This window comes from Taudactylus pleione, unplaced genomic scaffold (assembly GCF_031769625.1).
Source record: "Taudactylus pleione unplaced genomic scaffold, aTauple2 ptg000347l, whole genome shotgun sequence".
Classification (NCBI taxonomy): domain Eukaryota; kingdom Metazoa; phylum Chordata; class Amphibia; order Anura; family Myobatrachidae; genus Taudactylus; species Taudactylus pleione.
In genome coordinates, this window is record NW_028284748.1 from 1,266,477 (window position 1) to 1,287,405 (window position 20,929).

A 20,929-nucleotide genomic window follows, 5' to 3' on the forward strand; every position below is an offset into this window, starting at 1 on the left:
CTGCGTGCCCTGATGTCCTTGCCATCACCTAAACCGCAAGGTCTCCCTGTGGAGCCTATGGACCCTGAAGAAGAAAAAAAGCTATCTTTGAATGGAGAAAGTGTGAGTGAAGAGAACTGACCTGCTTAATAGACTCAGTAATTGAAGCTAAGTAAAAGCAGATTGTGCATATTGTGTTACCAAGAGATATCGCACTTGAAGTTAACAATGAATAAATAGGAAGGCCATACTACAGCTGTGCATGACAAAAGTACACAAAAGATTTTAGTGAAATGGTATCCAGTGCTTTGATTGTTTTTAATTAATTACAAAAGGAGGGCATGAAAATACACCATACATCTGTCATCAAGCAATTGGAAATCTTGATTAGTGCACAAAATAAAACATCATGACACAAAGAAACAGTATGCTTTCTTAATTATGTAAATGATAACATGCAGTAGGCTGCACAACTCCTGAGGAATACACTTTGCAATGGACATTAGGATACTCAGAAGCACTAATCCATAAATCCCAAACCAGGTGACCCAGGAAAGGAACAAAAATAAATCTCATGCATGATTATTCTAGGATCTTTTTGCATATTTAGCCATATTTCCTCCAAATAACATTTAGTACTTTTTAAACAACAAGGACAATTCAGGTAGAAATTACAATGCTTACCTACCTACAGTCGGGGGAACACTATCACACTTACTGTACAATCCAGCCATGAAAATGGTAGTAAACAATTCATGACAACACGGTTCAATTTAAGTGCCCCATACATAATAAGCATTTAATTCAGTGGGAAACTGTTTAGATAAACCTTGATTTCAAAATGATCGTTATTTCAAAGTTTTTAAAACCAGACATTTACAAAATCAGATCTCAAATCTCTCTAAAGGTTTACTTTAAAGCTTATTTTGAAATGTTCTTGGAAAGTTTCAAAAAGTAGAGAGAGAGGATCTTATAAGCAGTTTCAAGATAGCACCTAGAGACTGTCACCCAGAACGTATGTCCCTCCATTGTAGTTCTTTGCCTATTGCAATGCTGATTATTCGTTTCCAAACATCTGGTCTGTGAATGGTTGAGAGGTGCTTCAATCCACTCTGTAGTTGGAATATATGAAAAGTTTTTTGCCAACATTATGTTCAGAGCAATTAGATTGCAAGGTCAGTGAAACCAGAGGGCTGGCAGAGATTTTGTGAAACAGGCTCTTTCAGGTCGAACGACATTTGATTATTGGACTCTTCATTAGTTGGACTGTTCACTCGAGGGCGCTTGTTTGTCTGTACATCCTCTGTGTCCTCTAAGGAAGCACCAGTGCTGAGGGACTTAAAAAGAACACTTATGTAAGAAAACAGATAACAATAATAAAGGCTTGTATGATTAATATATACATTGTTGTGCATTTTTCCCATATTTAGTACTTGTCCCATTTATCCATATTTCTAATCATCTCCATAAATTAGAATAGTTATATTATAAGTAGTACACTTAGGGAGGGTATTCAATTTGGAGCGAAAAGTCTGTGCTGGACTTTTCGCTCCACATTGGAGGTTATGACGGGGATAAAGTATCGGGCGCGTGCACGCTTTATCCCCAAATTCAATTAGGAATCAACGAAAATGGGACCCGTCAGAAAGGTAAGTATTGCAAAAATTTGGGAATTTTCTGGAAATGTTCCTGGGACCCCCCTAAAGATGTCCAGACATGGGGGATCACTATGGGTACCCCCGTTTTTGCCAGGTGAAGGTAAGTCGGGTTTACAAATAGCCGCGGCAGGTGTATAAATGCGCCTGGATAAAGGTGGTGAAGAATAGCACAAATTTGGGGTACATGAAAATGGGTGCAAGCATATTTTTAAGTCCCTAAAATGATTTTGAAAAATTCTTAAAAAATGCACCTGCCGCTACTACCCGCAATGAAGAAAACACCTGCCGCATATATGGGAGTCCCTCTGGAATTAATTTCAGTATTTTAGAAGTTTGTTCCCTATTTTTTTGTTTTTTTCACCCCCAAACTTAAAGTTATTTTTTTGGGGGTGTCCCGATTATATATTTTTTTTACACACATTCATTTTAGGCACCATTCCCTGGGGTTCAGGCTATTATTTTTAACCCTGCACTCTAAACCCCAATTCTGCATTTTTTTTTGCCATGTAAAACACAGTGAAAAGTTATCCCCGTTTTTTATCAAAGACTTTTCTCACAAAGTTAGGAATATGGAGATATCAAATATCGATTTGTGCAGTAGAACATCTCTTTGATTTGATTCTACTGCAATAAATATATTCCAATACTACTGCATAAAACATTACAAACCATAACACACATGTACATACTAACGTTGGTGAACCAAGGTATTGGAGGAGCCCAGCTGTAAATTGTATACATAATGAATATGTTACCTTTTCTACCCTGCACAAATCATACATATTTAGTGCACTGTGCTAAGAAAAATAAATGGATGGCATAACAGACCATGTGATACCATAGACAGCACTAACCTAACATAGTCCTATGCCAGGACAACTCCATAATGACATCTTAACAACACTTTTATTATAAATGATGCTATAAAGACATATTGCATCAACACTAAGAAAAACAACCCAGAATCATGAATTAATGACCAGTTTCTATTAGGGGTGAGCGGGTTCGGATTTCTGAAATCCGAACCCCCCCGAGCCCCCCCGATCCGAGTCCGATCCGAGTCAGGCTCGACTTTTCCCGCCTGACTCGGATCTGACATCGAGGCAAAACGTCATCATCCCGCCTTCCGAGTCTCGCGGGTTTTAGATCCTATATAAGGTACCCGCGTCGGCGCCATTTTCTCACTCGGCTGTGGACAGTGAAGAGGGAGGGTGGGAGTTAGTGCTGTGTAGTGTAGTGTAGTGTAGTGCTGCTGTTGTCCACTACTTCAAAGTCCATAGGGGCTGGCTGTGTTGTGCTGTGCTGCTGTTGTTAATAGGGGCTGTGTCCACTACTTCAAAGTCCATAGGGGCTGGCTGGACTGTGTTGTGCAGTCAGTTCTCCATAGGGGCTGTGTCCACTCCAAAGTCCTGTGCAGTGTCCCAGTCCTAAAGGGGTGCTGTAGTGTTGTCCAGGGGGTGCTCTGTCCATCAGGGGTGCTCCCCCCAAGTGCTAAAAAAATAATATATTTTCTGTGTTTGTGAATTGTGTGCGCAGTAGCCGCACGTGCATCAACAAAGTAGTGCCAAGCGTGCGCCTGTGTCATAAGTAAAGGGCCGGCTGGCTTGACCGTTAAAGGGTGCTGTAACCCCCGAAAGTACACTCCAGTCCAAACCAAAAAAAAATTATTTTCTGTGTTTGTGAATTGTGTGCGCAGTAGCCGCACGTGCATCAACAAAGTAGTGCCAAGCGTGCGCCTGTGTCATAAGTAAAGGGCCGGCTGGCTTGACCGTTAAGGGTGCTGTAACCCCCGAAAGTACACTCCAGTCCAAACCAAAAAAAAAATTATTTTCTGTGTTTGTGAATTGTGTGCGCAGTAGCCGCACGTGCATCAACAAAGTAGTGCCAAGCGTGCGCCTGTGTCATAAGTAAAGGGCCGGCTGGCTTGATCGTTAAGGGTGCTGTAACCCCCGAAAGTACACTCCAGTCCAAACCAAAAAAAAAATTATTTTCTGTGTTTGTGAATTGTGTGCGCAGTAGCCGCACGTGCATCAACAAAGTAGTGCCAAACGTGCGCCTGTGTCATAAGTAAAGGGCCGGCTGGCTTGACCGTTAAGGGTGCTGTAACCCCCGAAAGTACACTCCAGTCCAAACCAAAAAAAAAATTATTTTCTGTGTTTGTGAATTGTGTGCGCAGTAGCCGCACGTGCATCAACAAAGTAGTGCCAAACGTGCGCCTGTGTCATAAGTAAAGGGCCGGCTGGCTTGACCGTTAAGGGTGCTGTAACCCCCGAAAGTACACTCCAGTCCAAACCCCAAAAAAAATTATTTTCTGTGTTTGTGAATTGTGTGCGCAGTAGCCGCACGTGCATCAACAAAGTAGTGCCAAGCGTGCGCCTGTGTCATAAGTAAAGGGCCGGCTGGCTTGACCGTTAAGGGTGCTGTAACCCCCGAAAGTACACTCCAGTCCAAACCAAAAAAAAAATTATTTTCTGTGTTTGTGAATTGTGTGCGCAGTAGCCGCACGTGCATCAACAAAGTAGTGCCAAGCGTGCGCCTGTGTCATAAGTAAAGGGCCGGCTGGCTTGACCGTTAAGGGTGCTGTAACCCCCGAAAGTACACTCCAGTCCAAACCTAAAAAAAAATTATTTTCTGTGTTTGTGAATTGTGTGCGCAGTAGCCGCACGTGCATCAACAAAGTAGTGCCAAGCGTGCGCCTGTGTCATAAGTAAAGGGCCAGCTGGCTTGACCGTTAAAGGGTGCTGTAACCCCCGAAAGTACACTCCAGTCCAAACCAAAAAAAAATTATTTTCTGTGTTTGTGAATTGTGTGCGCAGTAGCCGCACGTGCATCAACAAAGTAGTGCCAAGCGTGCGCCTGTGTCATAAGTAAAGGGCCGGCTGGCTTGACCGTTAAGGGTGCTGTAACCCCTGAAAGTACACTCCAGTCCAAACCTAAAAAAAAATTATTTTCTGTGTTTGTGAATTGTGTGCGCAGTAGCCGCACGTGCATCAACAAAGTAGTGCCAAGCGTGCGCCTGTGTCATAAGTAAAGGGCCGGCTGGCTTGACCGTTAAGGGTGCTGTAACCCCCGAAAGTACACTCCAAACCAAAAAAATATATATTTTCTGTGTTTGTGACTTGTGTGCACTGTGGCTGCACGTGCATCAACAAAGGAGCAGCGCCAAGCGTGCGCCTGTGTCCCATAAGTAAAGAGCCGGCTGGCTCATTTCTTAAAGGGTGGTGTAACCCACAAAGTGCACTACTCTCCAGCAAAAATAAAAAAATATTTTCTGTGTTTGTGTGCGCTTTAGCCGCACGTATATATATCAATATAACATAAATGGAGGACCAAACTTTCTCTGATAAAAATAAAATAGGGAAAGATCAAGAACCACTTCCTACTAGTGCTGTTGCTGCTGCTGGGAGTTGTTCATCATCCCAGAGAGGAAGTAGGAACATCACTACTTTTACTAAACAATTGACCCTCCAACAGTCCCTAGCGATGAGGATGAAGTACGACAGCAGTCATCCTGAAGCAAAACGTATAACTGAGGCCTTGACTGCTATGTTGGTGTTAGACGTGCGTCCGGTATCCGACATTAGTGCAGTGGGATTTAGACAATTGATGGAGGTAGTGTGTCCTCGGTTCCAAATCCCGTCTAGATTCCACCTGCATCCTCAAAGCAGCAGCGACAAGCGTGCGTCTGTCTGTTAAAGGGTGGTGTAACTCTCAAAGTGCTCCAAAAAATAAAAAACTATTTTTTTAATGTGTTTGTGACTTGTGTGCGATGTAGCCACACTTGCATCCTCAAAACAGCAGCGACAAGCGTGCGTCTGTCTGTTAAAGGGTGGTGACACCCTCAAAGTGTGCTCCACAAACAATAAAAATATTCTTCTTTTTTCTGTCTTTGTGAATTGTGTGGGCTGTAGCCGCACCTGCATCCTTAAAGCAGCAGCGACAAGCGTGCGTCTGTCTGTTAAAGGGTGGTGACACCCTCAAAGTGTGCTACACAAACAATTAAAATATTGTTCTTTTTTCTGTCTTTGTGAATTGTGTGGGCTGTAGCCGCACCTGCATCCTTAAAGCAGCAGCGACAAGCGTGCGTCTGTCTGTTAAAGGGTGGTGACACCCTCAAAGTGTTCTACACAAACAATTAAAATATTGTTCTTTTTTTTCGGTCTTTGTGAAATGTGTGGGCTGTAGCCGCACCTGCATCCTTAAAGCAGCAGCGACAAGCGTGCGTCTGTCTGTTAAAGGGTGGTGTAACTCTCAAAGTGCTCCAAAAAATAAAAAACTATTTTTTTTAGGTGTTTGTGACTTGTGTGCGATGTAGCCGCACTTGCATCCTCAAAGCAGCAGCGACAAGCGTGCGTCTGTCTGTTAGAGGGTGGTGTAACCCTCAAAGTGTGCTCCACAAACAATAAAAATATTCTTTTTTTTTTCTGTCTTTGTGAATTGTGTGGGCTGTAGCCGCACTTGAATCCTCAAAGCAGCAGCGACAAGCGTGCGTCTGTCTGTTAAAGGATTACATCGGTGACAGCATCCAAGTAGGCATGTCAGACAGTCCGTACCTGTACTGGCAGGAAAAAGAAGCAATTTGGAGGTCCCTGTACAAACTGGCTCTATTTTACCTGAGTTGCCCCCCCTCCAGTGTGTACTCCGAAAGAGTGTTTAGTGCAGCCGGGAACCTTGTCAGCGAAAGGCGTAGGAGGTTGCTTCCACAGAATGTGGAGAAGATGATGTTCATCAAAATGAATTATCAACTCTTCCAGGGAGACCAGCCTCCAGAACGTACAGAGGGACCTGTGGTGGTGGATTCAAGTGGGGACGAGTTAATACTTTGTGAGGATGAGGATGTACACACTGAAGAGGGTGAGGAATCGGTGGATGAGGAGGATGAGGACGACTTCTTGCCTCCGTAGAGCCAGTTTGTGCAGGGACAGATTAATTGCCAGCTTGTTTTGTGGGGGCCCAAACGAACCAATCATTTCAGCCACAGTTGTGTGGCAGACCCTGGCGCTGAAATGATTGGTTTGTTAAAGTGTGCATGTCCTGTTTATACAACATAAGGGTGGGTGGGAGGGCCCAAGGACAATTCCATCTTGCACCTCTTTTTTTTCTTTGCATTATGTACAGTTTGGGGCCTAGTTTTTCAATGCCATCCTGTCTGCCACTGCAGTTTCACGCCTAGATGGGTCACGTGTTTGTGCCGCCCACTCGTGTCGCTTAGCATAGTCATCCAGCTACCTCGGTGCAACCTTTTGGACATAAAAACACTATTGTGAGGTGTGAGGTATTCAGAATAGACTGGAAATGAGTGGAAATTAAGGTTATTGAGGTTAATAATAGCATAGGAGCAGAAAAACCTACAAATTCTGTGATTTTAGCTGTTTTTATGCTTTTTTTCAAAAAAATACAGATCCAAAACACAAAACCCAGAACCCAAAACACGGAAGGGTGGTTTTGGCAAAACCAATCCAGATCCAAAACACGAAGAAAGATCCAGATCCAAAACCAAAACACAAAACACGAAAAGTGGCCGGTGCACACCCCTAGTTTCTATATGAAGCAACTATGCCAAGGGTGGCCAACCAGACCAACCAAAGAGCCAAAAAATATCTGTGGAAAAGTTAAAGAGCCGATCACATGCATAGCTGTCACAAGGTCATGCCCCACTTTTGTGCACACGCCTTTGGTATGACATTTGCAGGAGCATGACCTTGTCACACCCGTATTTAGTCACGCTGGGGGCGAGCCCAGCATATTGAAAATACTCAATTTACATAAATATCCCAATATAATTTTTTCACTGTTAAAGGTCCATAGGGTCCACAGGAACTACCTTGGGGTATGTAGTAGGAGTAATCCATTGCAGCAAACAGCTACAGCTTTCAAGCTCCCAGCATGCATAGGGCCTGCTCCCTATATACCCCGTCCCCAGGCATTCAGTTTGTAAACAAGCCTAACGTCAAGAGACAGAAAGTGGAGAAGGCAGTACAATGTACACAAGAAACACTCTCAAAAAACGAAGAGGGAATCAGTGATACAAAAAGAAAAGAACAGATCCCAACTGAGGCCAGGTGCGTCAGGGTGGGTGCCCTGTGGACCTCGAAGCCAGCGCCGGAGTTATAGACTCTGGGCACTAGAGTGTGCCCAGAGTCTATAGTGTATGCACAGGTCACAGGGAAAATGGCCGCGGCGGCCAGTTTCCCTGTACTGCGCATGCCCAAATGACGGGAAAATGGCCGCTGCGGCCATTTTCCTGTAGTTTTACAGCGCCGGACCCCCCGCCGACGTGGGACTTCGGAGAGGTAAGTAATATTATGGGTGCAGGGTGTGTGGAGCGGGGCCCCCCTGGACCCAGAGTTCCCCGCACACCCTGCACCCATTATAGATACGCCCCTGTAACTAAGGTATGTTGTACTATAACTCTTATTTTCTTCTTCGGGGTCCAAAGGGTCCACATGAACTACCTTGGGGATGTCCTAAAGTAGTTCCCTTAAGGGTGGGGACACTCCTGAGCAGAAAGGAGGAGAATCAGCCGCCCAAAGGAAGCATCCTGGGAGGCAAAAGTATTAAATGCATATAATTTGATGAAAGTGTGGACCAAAGACCAAGTCACCGCCTTGCACAATTGTTCTGCAGAGGCGCCATGTCTAAACGCCCACGATGGTCCAACAGGCAGAGTAGAATGTGCGGTCACCGTGTTTGGAACAGGAAGATCAGCCAGAGTATACATATAAGAAATAGTCATATGCAGCCACAGAGCCAGAGTCTGCTTGTTAGCTGGCCAGCCTCATTTGTGAAAGCCATATAACACAAAATGCATCTGATTTCCTGATGGAGCTGGTACGATCCACGTAGATACGAAGAGCTTGAACCACATCCAATGAAGCTTCACCTGCAGAAAGGCCAGAAGACAATGGTTGTGACTACAATTTCTTAATTTATATGAAAATGGGACAGCACCTTTGGAAGGTAACCCGCCCTTGTATGGAGGATGGCTCTATTCTGATGAAAAATCAAAAAATGGAGAGCGACATGAAAGGGCTGCAGACGGACAACACCCTGAAAAAATGTTCTAATGTCTGGCAGAGTGGAAATTCTGCACTGGAACCACACTGACAATGCAGAAACCTGAACCCTCAAGGTAGCCAGTAGAAGACTTAAGTCTAGTCCAGCCTGAAGAAAAGCAAAAGCTCGGGAGACACTGAAAACTTTAGGGACATATTTTCTGTGGGATCACCAATGAAAAAAAGAATGCCAAATCCTGTGATAGATGAGGGCCGAAGCAGGCTTCCTTGCCCTAAGCATCGTCTGAATCACGGAAGTAGGAAAACCTTTGGCCCTTAGGATCATACTTCCTATGGGAACACCATTGACCAAAAGAATACCAAAGTCTAATAGATGTGGGCAGAGGCAGGCTTCCGTGCCCTAATCATCGTTTGAATTACATAACTGGAAAAACCATTCGCTCTTAAGACGGAAGACTCAGAGCCATGCCGTCAAAGCCAGCCGAGGTAGATCCGGATATAGGCATGGACCCTGCACTAGCAAATCCGGCCATAGAGGAAGTGGATTGTCTATAGATAGACAAGTCAGGTCGGTGAACCAGGGTCTCCTGGGCCAGGCAGGAGCTATTAGTATCATCCTGCCGCCTTCTTGCTTGAATTTTCTGACAACCCTTGAGAAGAGGGTGGAGAGAGATCGGAGGAAACAGGTATACCAACCTGACGTCCCACCTCACCGCCAGAGCATCCACAAAGGTGGCTGAGGGGTCCCTTGTTCTGGACCCGTACCTGGGGACCTTGTCGTTGTGACGTGATGCCATGAGGTCTACGTCTGGTAGTCCCCACTTGTCCACCAGGCACTGAAGGACGTGCGGATGAAGAGCCCATTCTCCGGCGTGTATGTCCTGACGACTTAGAAAATCCACTTCCCAGTTGAGGATTCCTGGGATGAATATTGCAGAGATTGCTGGAAGATGGCATTCTGCCCAAACCAGAATGTTTGCCACTTCCCTCATAGCTGCCGGACTTTGTGTCTCTCCATGATAGTTGATGTAGGCCACTGTGGTTGTGTTGTTGGACTGAATCTGGCCCGCCGTGAAGAAGTCCTGCCCCAGAATGAGCGCCCTGTGCACCGCACGAAGCTCCAAAATATTTATGGGCAGGTGACTTTCCTGAGCTGTCCATCTTCCCTGAAAGGTGTGATGACCTGTCACCGCACCCCATCCTCACAGACTTGCATCTGTGGTGAGAAGCACCCAAGCTGGGATCCATAATGGGTGACCCTTGTCTAAATGAGTCATCTGCAGCCACCACACAAGGGAGAGGTGAATTTCTGCCAAGATGCGGATCATTTGATACTCACCATCCCAATGAGACAGAATCCATCGTTGCAGGGTCCAGGAATGGAACTGGGCATAAGCCACCATGTTGAAGGTGGATACCATGGACCCCAGTACCTGCATTGCTAAGTGAACTGTACTTGTAGGGTAGAAATCTTGTCCACTGGTAAAATAATCTTTTGTCCCAGAGAATCCAGCAGCACCCCCAAATGTACCATCTGCTGAGATGGAGAAAGAGAAGACTTTTTCCAATTCATTATCCAGCTGTGCTCTTACAGACAGGCAATGTCATTTGGAGATGGTGTTGTAAAACCTCCAGAGATTGTGCCAATATCAGGAGGTCGTCCAAGTATGGTAGTATCCTGACTCCTTGTCGCCTGAGATGAGCTGCCATGACTGCCATAATCTTGGTGAATCAGAAACAAATTTGAATTATAAGCCCTTCCCTGTTGCGTCACAGGAACGGGGATTATAACCCCTGACCTTAGGAAGACCCAAATGGCTTCTTGGAGGGCCAAGGCCTTGACTGGATCTGAAGTATGAGTTGTACAAAAAAAAATCTTCTGAGGGGGATGCCTCAGGAACGTGAGGGTGTACCCATGAAGGACCACTTCTCAAACCCAAGCATCCATAGTTGTCTGATGCCAGGGGTAAGAAAACTGTAGAAGTAGGCCTCCTACCCTGAGATCCCCCAGGGGGGAGGCCCGCTCCATCAGGCAGCGGGCTTACCATCCGACTTGGAAGCTGGACGTTTGACTGACCAGGATTTCCTGGTCTGCATTTTCTTGCGGGAAATATCCTGTCTATAGAAAGGCTGTTCCTTCGCCCTTCCCTGCGGGAAGATTTAGATACTGCCAGAGCAGTCACTATGTTATCCAATTCCAGCCCAAAACAGTACCTTCCCGACAAAAGGTAAAGACTCAAGGGCTCTCTTGGACCCTGTATCTGCCTTCCAGGTTCTTAACCAAGGGGTCCTCCAAGTAGCCACCGAGGTTACTGATACTTTAGAAGCCAGAATACCTGCATCAATAACTGCTTCCCCAAAATATGCAGCTGCTTCTCGCATTTGGCAGAGATAAGACAGCTGTTCCTTGGTAGCATCTGGCATACTATCTTCCAGAGACAACGTCCATTCTTCCATAGCCTTGGCCACCCAGGCTATGGCCATAGCCGGCATGGTAATCACTCCAGATAATATAAAAAAATATTTAAAATAGTTTTCCATCTGTAGCATCCTTAAGTGAGGATGCGGCAGGGTTAGGTAATGTAGAACCCCGGATCAATCTTATCACATGAGCATCTACCATTGGAGGAACTTCCCATTTGCTACACTCACCCGGTAAAAATGGGTACCGAGAAGATAAATTCTTTGTTGCATGGAAACGCCTATCTGGAGTATCAGACATGAGATCCGTCAGTTGTTCAGACTGTGGGAAATAATCCTTTACCACCTTCTGACTCCTAAAGACCAGAGTCTTAGATTTAGGCGGAACCTCCTCTTCCTCTATACTTAGATAGACCTAACTGCTCTCACCAGAGAGGGGACATCTACTGAAGATTGGTGGTCTTCCTCAACCGAGTAAGAACCGGAACTCTGGGTATCAGAGTCTGATGATTATGCCGTGTGAGGATCCTGAGGCAATGCCTGAAGGGATACTCTCTTATGTTTTTGTTTTACCACAACTGGACTATTTGCTTGTATTACCTCCTGAGTGGCTATAGACGGCAGCATAGTCTGACTAGAGTGAGCATAAGCATAAAACCAAAAAGGATTCATGGGAGACATATACACAGAAGGATGTAAATGTTGTGGGTACCCCATAGAGGGATGCAGCACTGCTGCAGGGGCCTGTGAAGCTGCTGCACGATCCACTAAATTTGACAAAACCTGAGACCAAGAGGCCACCCAAGGTGGTTCTTGTGCAGGTGCTGGTGTGGAGAAGAGGCTGTTTATAACAGGCCCTACACAAACCATCGTGCACAAAATCTTGTTCTGACAAGCCTGCCGAATAGGATCTACATGATACCAGTGTATTTAAAAGACACAAATACAGGAGTGCATCTGCCAATAGGCTGGGATAGCAGCTGCAGTGCTGTCTCCTAATTTACTGCTAGGTTTCTAGCAATGTATCACAGGTATAAAGGTATAAATTAAATGTGACCGTCTTCACAAGTAAATGTGTAAGACAATTAAAAACCCCACACACCAGTACAGAGGGATTAGGAGAAACACAGTGATAGATATATCTGACGGTTTAAAAAATAAAGTGCCAATGCAAATGGCCTCTGAATCAACTGACCAAACTCCCGGGGCCTTGGTAGGCTATAGAGCACTGTATACCTGGCCCAAGGGAGAGTGACCCACAAATCTGAGAAACCAATGGCTTTCAGCAGCGCACCATAGGTGAACTGCGAGCATCTCAATACACGAGGTGGTCATAAATAACAAACAAGAGGCAGGAACCAACACAGGAAATTGCATCTGGGTTGGGGGAGGAGCGGCCGGGGGAGCGATTATCTCCCCATAGCTGCGATTTTGATGGTCGGGTACGCTGGCCTCACAGTAGTAGATGCTTACTAGTGCGTCTACTACCCATCCCCGGCGTCAGACGATAAGGCCCTGGCGGCCTTAGTGAGGCACTCTGACGAGCCCTTCACCCGCAGCAGCCTCCGATGCTTCTCCTACACAGATAGCCAGGACTGCAGCGCACGATTCCCCGCAAGCGTGGAATCGCCTTACCCTGTAATCTCCTTGGATCCGACTGCAGTCCGGGCCCCAGCGTCGCTGCTAGCTAAGCTTCGCTGAGACCCACCAAAATCCTCAAGGCCCGTTCAGGAGCTGGCATTTCGGCATCAGTAGTAGGAGTTGTAGTACACACTTAGTTGAGTTAGTACTAAGTAGTATATAAAAAAACTAAGGTAAATCAAAAAATAAAAAAAAGCCTAGGACTGCCTAAGCAGTCTTATGGTTATAAGAGGTGCGTCTGAAAACTGAATGCCTGTGGCATATAGGGAGGAGGCTCTATGCATGCTGGGAGCTTGAAAGCTGCAGCTGTTTGGTGCAATGGATTACTCCAACTACATCCCCAAGGTAGTTCCTGTGGACCCTATGGACCCTGAAGAAATAATGTTATATTAGATAAATCTATAAAAAATGCATTAGCAATATACAACAATAATATACTTGGAATAATGTTAAGTGTGACAGTAATAGTTTTTCAGTGCTGAACAGATGGCCACACCTTTACAGATATCTCTTTATTCCATAAAATAATCCAAGGTACTGTGTGTGGTGATCAGTTGTGTTCACTGCTACAAGGCTAGATTTGTCACAAAAGATCTTTTCAACCACCTGTTATCTTCAATCCCCCCCCCCATCGCTTTCCACCTGCCAGGATTCCTTTCCTCCCTGTATCTTATTATTTCTCCAAGCTCTTTTACTGACCCCTCCTTGCTGTGCTTTCTCTTTTCCTTCTTCCTTCTCTGCAATCTTCACGTCCTTTTTTCTTCTTCTCTGCTGAATCTTTTCTTAAAACATCTCTTTTTATACCAGACGCACATTTTTTTTATTTGCTTCTCAGTTTTCCACTCTTTTTTTCTTTCATTACTCAAAATGTCTCTTGCACTGCTCACACTTCCCTGTGTGCTCTTTTCTCAAAGTTTACAGGACCTGCTCCTCCTCTGATGTACTACAAATCTTTGGAGTTTCGGCTCTTAAGGCCCCCATACATGGTGAGATTCAAAGCTGGTAAGATCAGTTGTACGATTTCCCTTGAAATTCTTCATAAGATGTGGTCAAATGGTGTACGATTGATCATTAAGAGCATAGGATAAGATGCATAGAAGTGTATCACATCGTACACGATTAGTTGAGATCTCTCTGCAAAACCATCTGATCTGCGATCCAACTAGACAACGGGGCAGGGACGCGCATCGGGGTCGCAGAAGACTCAAAATACAACTATTTTCAAACGATTGGTCTGTCCAACCTGTAGAAACTGCCAAAATAGTGTTAAAAATCGTCCTGTGTATGGCCACCTTTATTGCCCACCAAGCAATATTGCCTATCTTTCTCTTCACCTACAGTGCCTATTGAAAATCATCATACCCTGTCAAAAGCCTTACAGTTTGCCACATTACACCCTGGAAAATAAAATAACTAAAATTAAAACTTTTTCCAGCTTTTTTTACACAGTATAACCCTCAACATGAAAGTTAAAATAATAATCACACAAAACCTTAACCATTAATATAGTTCGTAAAATACATGATTTGGAAAAGTGTTCACACCCATTCTACAACCAATGACCTACCAGATCACACAACAGGCTAATTGGCCATAACCTGAACTCAACTGTAGTGGTTTTGATTACTTCAGAATAAAACTGACTGTTCTTTGAAGATTCTACTAAGTAGTACATGGTAATGCAAAGAATTCGCCATGGTTGTAAAGGTGCTTAATAGTGGAAAGTTAGGAAAATTAGAAGATTTCAAAGGCCTTTAGTCCCCCTCTGAGTACCATTCAAAGCAATAAGACATCTTGTCTAGATCGGGCCATCCCTTCAAACTGGATGACAGAGCAAGGAGGATATTGAGCAGGTAATCTCACAAGAAGGAAATGGTAACTTTGAAGGATTTACAAGTCTATATAGCCGAGAGATTGGTCAGTTTGTGCATGTGACAACTACCTCACAAACTTTACACAAAGTTAGCCTGTATGGCAGGGGGCAAGAAAGAAGGCTCTTCTGAAAAAAGTGAGTGTCTTTTTTTGTTGCAAAGCGCAAATGAAACATTTGGAAGATTCTAATGACATGTGGCAAAGTTTTATATGGTCAGATAAAACTAAGAACTTTATGGACTGACACCATATCCACTGTGAAGCATGGTGGTGGCAACATTATATTTGAGGCTGTTCCTCTTCAGCAGGGACTGTGCAATTTGTCAGGATTCAAGGGAATATGGATTCAGCTATGTAACCTAAAATCTTGAGGAAAACCTGAAGATGGGCAAGTGGGTTCACTTTTCAGCACAGCAACGACCCAAAACATACGGCAAAGAAAACAGCGCAGTGGCTTAAGGATAGGAAGGTGAATTTCAAAGTCAAAGTTCTGACCAAAATCAGATAGGAAATCTGCAGATGGACTTGCTGCTCACTACAAAATTTGACTGAACTTGAACAATTCTTCAAGGAAGAATGGGCAAATATTCCTCAATCTAGGTGCTCAAAGCTGGTAGGGTTATATCGGAACAGACTGATGGCTGTAATTGCAGCGAAAGGTGGCTCTAGAAAGTATTAAATTAACTGATCAGTTTTCCAGCACTGTGATTCTACTTCTCAATTATTTTATTCATTTTCAGAACAGTTGCCTTCAGTTTTCATAAGTTGAATGTTGTAAGGCCAAATGTGTAAATAAAGTTGGAAATGTTTAATTTCATTTATCTTTTTTCCAGAGTGTAATGTAACAAAAATAAAGCATTTTGACAAGGTATGATAATTTTTCTATAGGCACTGTATAAGCTCTAATCTCTCATTCACCAAAACTCCTGTTACACATGTTGAAACGCTAATTTCACAATGAGGCCGCCTAATATTCAGTACACTCCAAAAACTTCTTCAGATGGCATTGGTTCCCTGAGCCCCACTCCTTCCTATGGAAAAGTAGTCTGGTTTGCGAAGAGGGATACGATCAGATCCCTGCAACCCCTATGGCACAACTGCAATGTGCACGCATGAAATCAGGTCACACATGCACAGGAACACTGCCAAGGTGGGCCCTTGTAGTGTACAATTCTATTACTAATTAGCAGTGGAATGTTTTTGAGGCGAGATCTTATGGAACCTGAAATATTTTAAAACCAGAAGTAAATGAACTCCATATTCTGATTAAAAGAATAAAAGAAACAAGAAAAAAAAAAAAACAACTCAACAATTTTTGCTCCAGTTTCCAGACAATTTACCTCAACAGTTCATTGATACCTCAAAATCGTGCAGAATTTTTTTTTAAACGGTATTTAAATAAGTTAGTTGTAAAAAAATTGCCTAGGGGTGCCTCTAGCACAATGCACCCTCCTCCACAGTGGCCCCAGGGCCATTACCCCTCACCATCCATTGAGAACAGATCCACCAGTGCCCATGTGTAGCCATTTAACCACTACCCCCCACTTCCCCAACAGTGGCAATAACCCCCCCGCCCAATTATCAATTGATAATAGATCCACCAGTGCCCATATGTAGCCATTTCAGCATCATTCCTCCCCCCACACTCCCCCAACAGTGGTAACAGAATCCCCCTACTTACTGGTAGTAAATGACCAGTAACATTAACCAACTTCATTAATCAGCAAGGCATTAACTTCCCCGTCCCCAGGGGCAATAGATCCCCAATCCCCTAGCCATAATGCAGAGTAGGTCACAGGGGTTGATAATCAGTCCCTCAACTGGTCTTTGCACAGCAGTGCAATGTGCCAGTTTGTCAATAATATAACTGCCAATTTTGCATATTACTCACTGAAGCCTGCTCCTAAAAAATGAGCACAAAATTGCAATAAATGGACCACTATAAAAACACTGTTGGGGCTGGTTGGTGGGAATGGGAGCTAAAATTTTCACTTATTATATGGCTTTTCCAGATAAGCAGCAAACTTTTCAGAATTTATACATGCCCCAATGGAATTTAGAACACCAGTTGGTAGCTGCAGCAAGTTTTTAAATTGGCAAGTGGGCTAAGACATAACTTGTCTTGGCCTTAGTTATTGCATCTACTTTTTGTTTTTGTATATTTTTCCTGGTATTTTATATTTTAATGTCAAGGCTGGTTGGTATAAGGAGGGGCTATAATGTTCAGTCATTGTTTGGCTTTTCAAGAGGTGTATTGGATTATCACAACTGATACCGACAATGCGATGAACCACAAGGACCTGTACTCTCTTCAGTGGTACGCTGTTTATTTGCGGAAACACATGAACTGTAGGCGGATTCTGTACTCACAGCAGGTACATCCATCTGCTCACTTGAGCACATCCCCTCTGCCTCTAACCTCCCATCCTCCAATTATGATGCCCGCCCTTGTCTTTTTGTTTTGAACAGTCACTGTACAAGAGTATACTTTCTTCCTGAGTACTAGGAATATGATGCAATTACCACATCTACAGTACTTAACTGTTTACAGTGTAAAAAAATGGAACCATAAAGAAACACACACCGGCAACAGGTACTAATTCAGCGCTTCATGATTTATATAATTTAGTCAGGAATAGCTTGTAAAACAAACCCATATACTTGTGCAATCTCCCCATGTGCAGCTCCAACAGGCCAAGTTAGAGGTGCAGTAATATCAAGCAGCGTGCAAAGCGCCGGCGTCAGGAAAGCCTCTGGTGGGTGTGGCTTAGTTACATGCCCTACACCATGGTGACAAAGTAAACAATTATACCTGTGGAAATGATGTAATGAAGACGATCTAAGTATATGCAGCATTTTTGATCAGTTATTAAAAAGTCAGGAGAGTCTGCAAAATCCAGCTGATAATTAATACAATCTCTCTGGATTCATAGCTTTGAGCAGAGATTAAATAAAGATAAGTCGACGATGCAAGCGGATCTATACGTATCTCACATAAGCTACAAATGAAAAAAAAAAACATGACAACACTACAATATATCAAGGTCTATAGAGCATTAGAAACAACTACAAAAATAAAAGTACTCATTTAAACAGAAAACTGGATACTGGGCCTGATTCAGCATGGATCCCAATTGCAACCGCGTACGCAGATCGGCATATTGTTCTGCGCGGGAATCATACTGCAATTACGGACACACTGTGGAATTCATCGCGGAGTGAGTGACGGGACGTCAGCGTTTTGGGGTGGTGATGGAGGAGTGGTCGGAGGAAAGCAAGTGTGCCTGCCTATGTGAACGCCATTGCATGGGCGTGCATAAATTAGCCACTACAATAGCCTACGCAGCTTAAGTACTCACTGCGTGCGCAGAGACTTGCAAACTCTGAGGCAGGTTAGACCTGCTTTAAATTGTGCATGGGGGCCGATGTTCTTCAATGTATACGCAGGACTACGAGGTATTACGGATGTGATAAGGCAGTAGTGTGCATCTTTATGCTGGCTGAGCAGAGGCAGATATTAACATAGTTTCGCAGGATCATTGCGTGCGATTACGCAGCTGTGATCTGTGCTGAATCAGGCCTGCAGTTTGTAGTTGATGTATCCAAAAAGTTTCTCTCCTAAGTAGGGTCTTGGCTCCATCTCCTCTTGGGTTGGGTGAGATCCAAACTATCATTTTATATTTGAGGCATAAGCTATGCCTACAGTCTCTAAAATGTTTGGCAACTGGTTGATCACAAGGTTTGCCTTCCAGTTCTTGTCAGATGGATGACATATGTATGGCCATTCTTTCTTTGAACATCCAATTGGTTTTGCCTAAATAAAGTAGGCCACAGGGGCATTAACATAACACACCACAAATTTAGATGTAGGTCTGAGAAAACTGGATAAGATATTTTTTGCCAGATGGGCGTGGGTGAATGTAACTCCTGTATCCAGATACCGGCATGTTACACAAGCAATAAATTAAACATTTTCTGGTCTTGTTAGAAAATAACAGTTATGGTAGACTTACCATTGATAACTCTTTCTTTGAGGTCCATAGGGTCCACAGGGATACCATGGGGGTAATGTGGTTGGAGAGATCCAGGTACCAAACAGTTAAAGCTTTCAGCTTGCAGGATGCCTCGGGTGCTCCTCCATATATACCCCGCCCCCAGCCACAGGCCTTCAGTTTTGTAAACAAGCATCAAGGCAGGAGAAATAAAGAGGAGAAGGAAGAACATTCGTACACCAGAAGCACTCACAAGATGAGAGAATCCTTGTGAAAAAATACCCAATGCAGCCAGGTGCTTCAGGGTGGAACCTATGGACCTCGAAGAAAAAGAGTTTTCAATGGTATGTCTACCATAACTATTATTTTCTTCTTCAGGGTCCATAGGGATCCACAGATATACCATGGGGATGTTCTAAAGAAGTTCTCCTAAGGGTGGGAGAAAGGAGAACTCATCGCCAAAAGGAAGCATCCTGAGAGGCAAAAGTATCAAAGGCGTAGAACCTAAAAAAAAGTGTGGACAGAAGACCATGTGGCTGCCTTGCACAATTGTTCACAATGGCCCCACAGACTGGGTAGAATGTGCTGTCGCCCTGTTTGGGACAGGGAGATCAGCCTGTGTGTACACCTGAGAGATAGTCATGCGAAACCATTGAGCTAGTGTCCACTTGTTAGCTGGCCACCCTCGTTTGTGAAAACCATATAATACAAAAAGAGCATAATGATTTTCTAACAGAGTTTGTACGCTCCACATAGATACGGAGAGCACAAACTACATCCAGGGAAGCTTCACCTACAGAGAGGTCTGGAGCTTGAAAAGCTGGAACTTCAATTTCTTCATTTACAAGAAAAATGGACACCACCTTAGGAAGGTAACCCTCCTTTGTACGAAGAACAGCTCTATCATGGTGAAAAATCAAGAGAGACAAGAAAACGCTGCCAAATCAGAGACTCTGCATGCAAAAGACATAGCGAGGAGAAAGTGCGTCTTCGCTGTCAACCATTTCAAGTCTACAGAGTCCAGAGGTTCAGATTGGGGAGCTTGTAGCCCCTTAACCAAAAGACAGATCCCACTGTGCTACAAAAGTGGGACAAAGAGGCTGAACTCCCTGAAATTTTTTTTCTAACATCTGGTACTGAAGCAATCTTTCTCTGGAACCAGACTGACAATGCAGAAACCTGCACTCTCAAAGTGGCCAGACGAAGACCAAGGTCTATACCAGCCTGGAGAAAAGAAAGTACCCGGGAAACCCTAAACACCTAAGGATCATACTTCCTGTGGGAACACCATTGACCAAAAGAATGCCAAACCCTGTAAGAGATGCGGGCAGAGGCAGGTTTTTGTGCCCTAAGCATCGTTTGAAGCACAGAGATGGAGAAACCTTTGGCTCTTAAGATGGAAGATTCAAGAGCCACGCCGTCAAAGCCAGATGAGGCAAGTCCGGATTCCAGCAGGGACCTTGCGTTAACAGATCCTGCCATAGAGGTAGAGGATACGAACTGTCTATGGATAGATCTTCTATGTCGGTGAACAAATGATGTCTGGACCAAGCTGGAGCCACTAGTATTACTGTTCCGCCTTCCTGCTTGAATTTCCTGAGGACTCTTAGGAGGAGGGAAATTGGAGGAAACAGATACACCAGCTTGAAGTCCCATCTTACAGCTAGTGCGTCCAAGAATGCTGCTGATGGGTCTCTGGACCTGCACCCGTACCTGGGGACCTTGTTGTGACGTGATGCCAAGAGCTGAAACACTGCCGGATGGAGATACCACTCTCCGGTGTGTATGTCCTGACGACTTAGGAAGTCTGCTTCCCAATTGAGGACTCCTGTTATGAATATTGCCGAGATGGCCGGAAGATGGCGTTCTGCCCAAGTCAGAACCGGTGTCACTTCCTTCAGGGCTGCATGACTTCGCATGCCTCCCTGATGATTGAGATAGGCCACTGTTGTCGCATTGTCGGACTGGATCTGGATCGGCCTGCTGTGGAGCAGGTTCTGTTTCATGATAAGTGCTTTGTATACTGCTTGCAGCTCCAGAATGTTTATTGGCAAATTACTTTCCCGATTTGTTCATCTTCCCTGAAAGGCGTGACGACCCATCACTGCCCCCCATCCGTGAAGACTAGCGTCTGTGGTGAGAAGCACCAAATTTGGAATCCAGAATGGGCGCCCTTTGTCCAGATGATCCTTTTTAAGCAACCACAAGAGGTAGAGACTAATTTCTGGAGTGAGAAGGATCCTCTGGGACCTTATTAGATGATACTGTCCGTTCCACCTGGAGAGAATTAATCTTTGCAGAGGCCTGGAATGACACTGAGCATACCCCACCATGTTGAAGGTGGTTACCA

The 20,929-nt window shown here is 44.4% G+C and overlaps 1 protein-coding gene across 1 annotated transcript in view; it reads right to left on the reverse strand.

Moving 5' to 3' along the window:
- Positions 1-268: 268 nt before the first annotated feature.
- The window catches only part of LOC148508745 (lysine-specific demethylase 4B-like), a 187,639-nt gene continuing 166,978 nt past the window's right edge, over positions 269-20,929 (reverse strand). Inside the window, exon 23 of the mRNA XM_088444080.1 lies at positions 269-1,316. Within this exon, the coding sequence (XP_088300206.1) occupies positions 1,143-1,316 (174 nt within the window). The 3' untranslated portion in view covers positions 269-1,142. The remainder of the gene's footprint in view (positions 1,317-20,929) is intronic.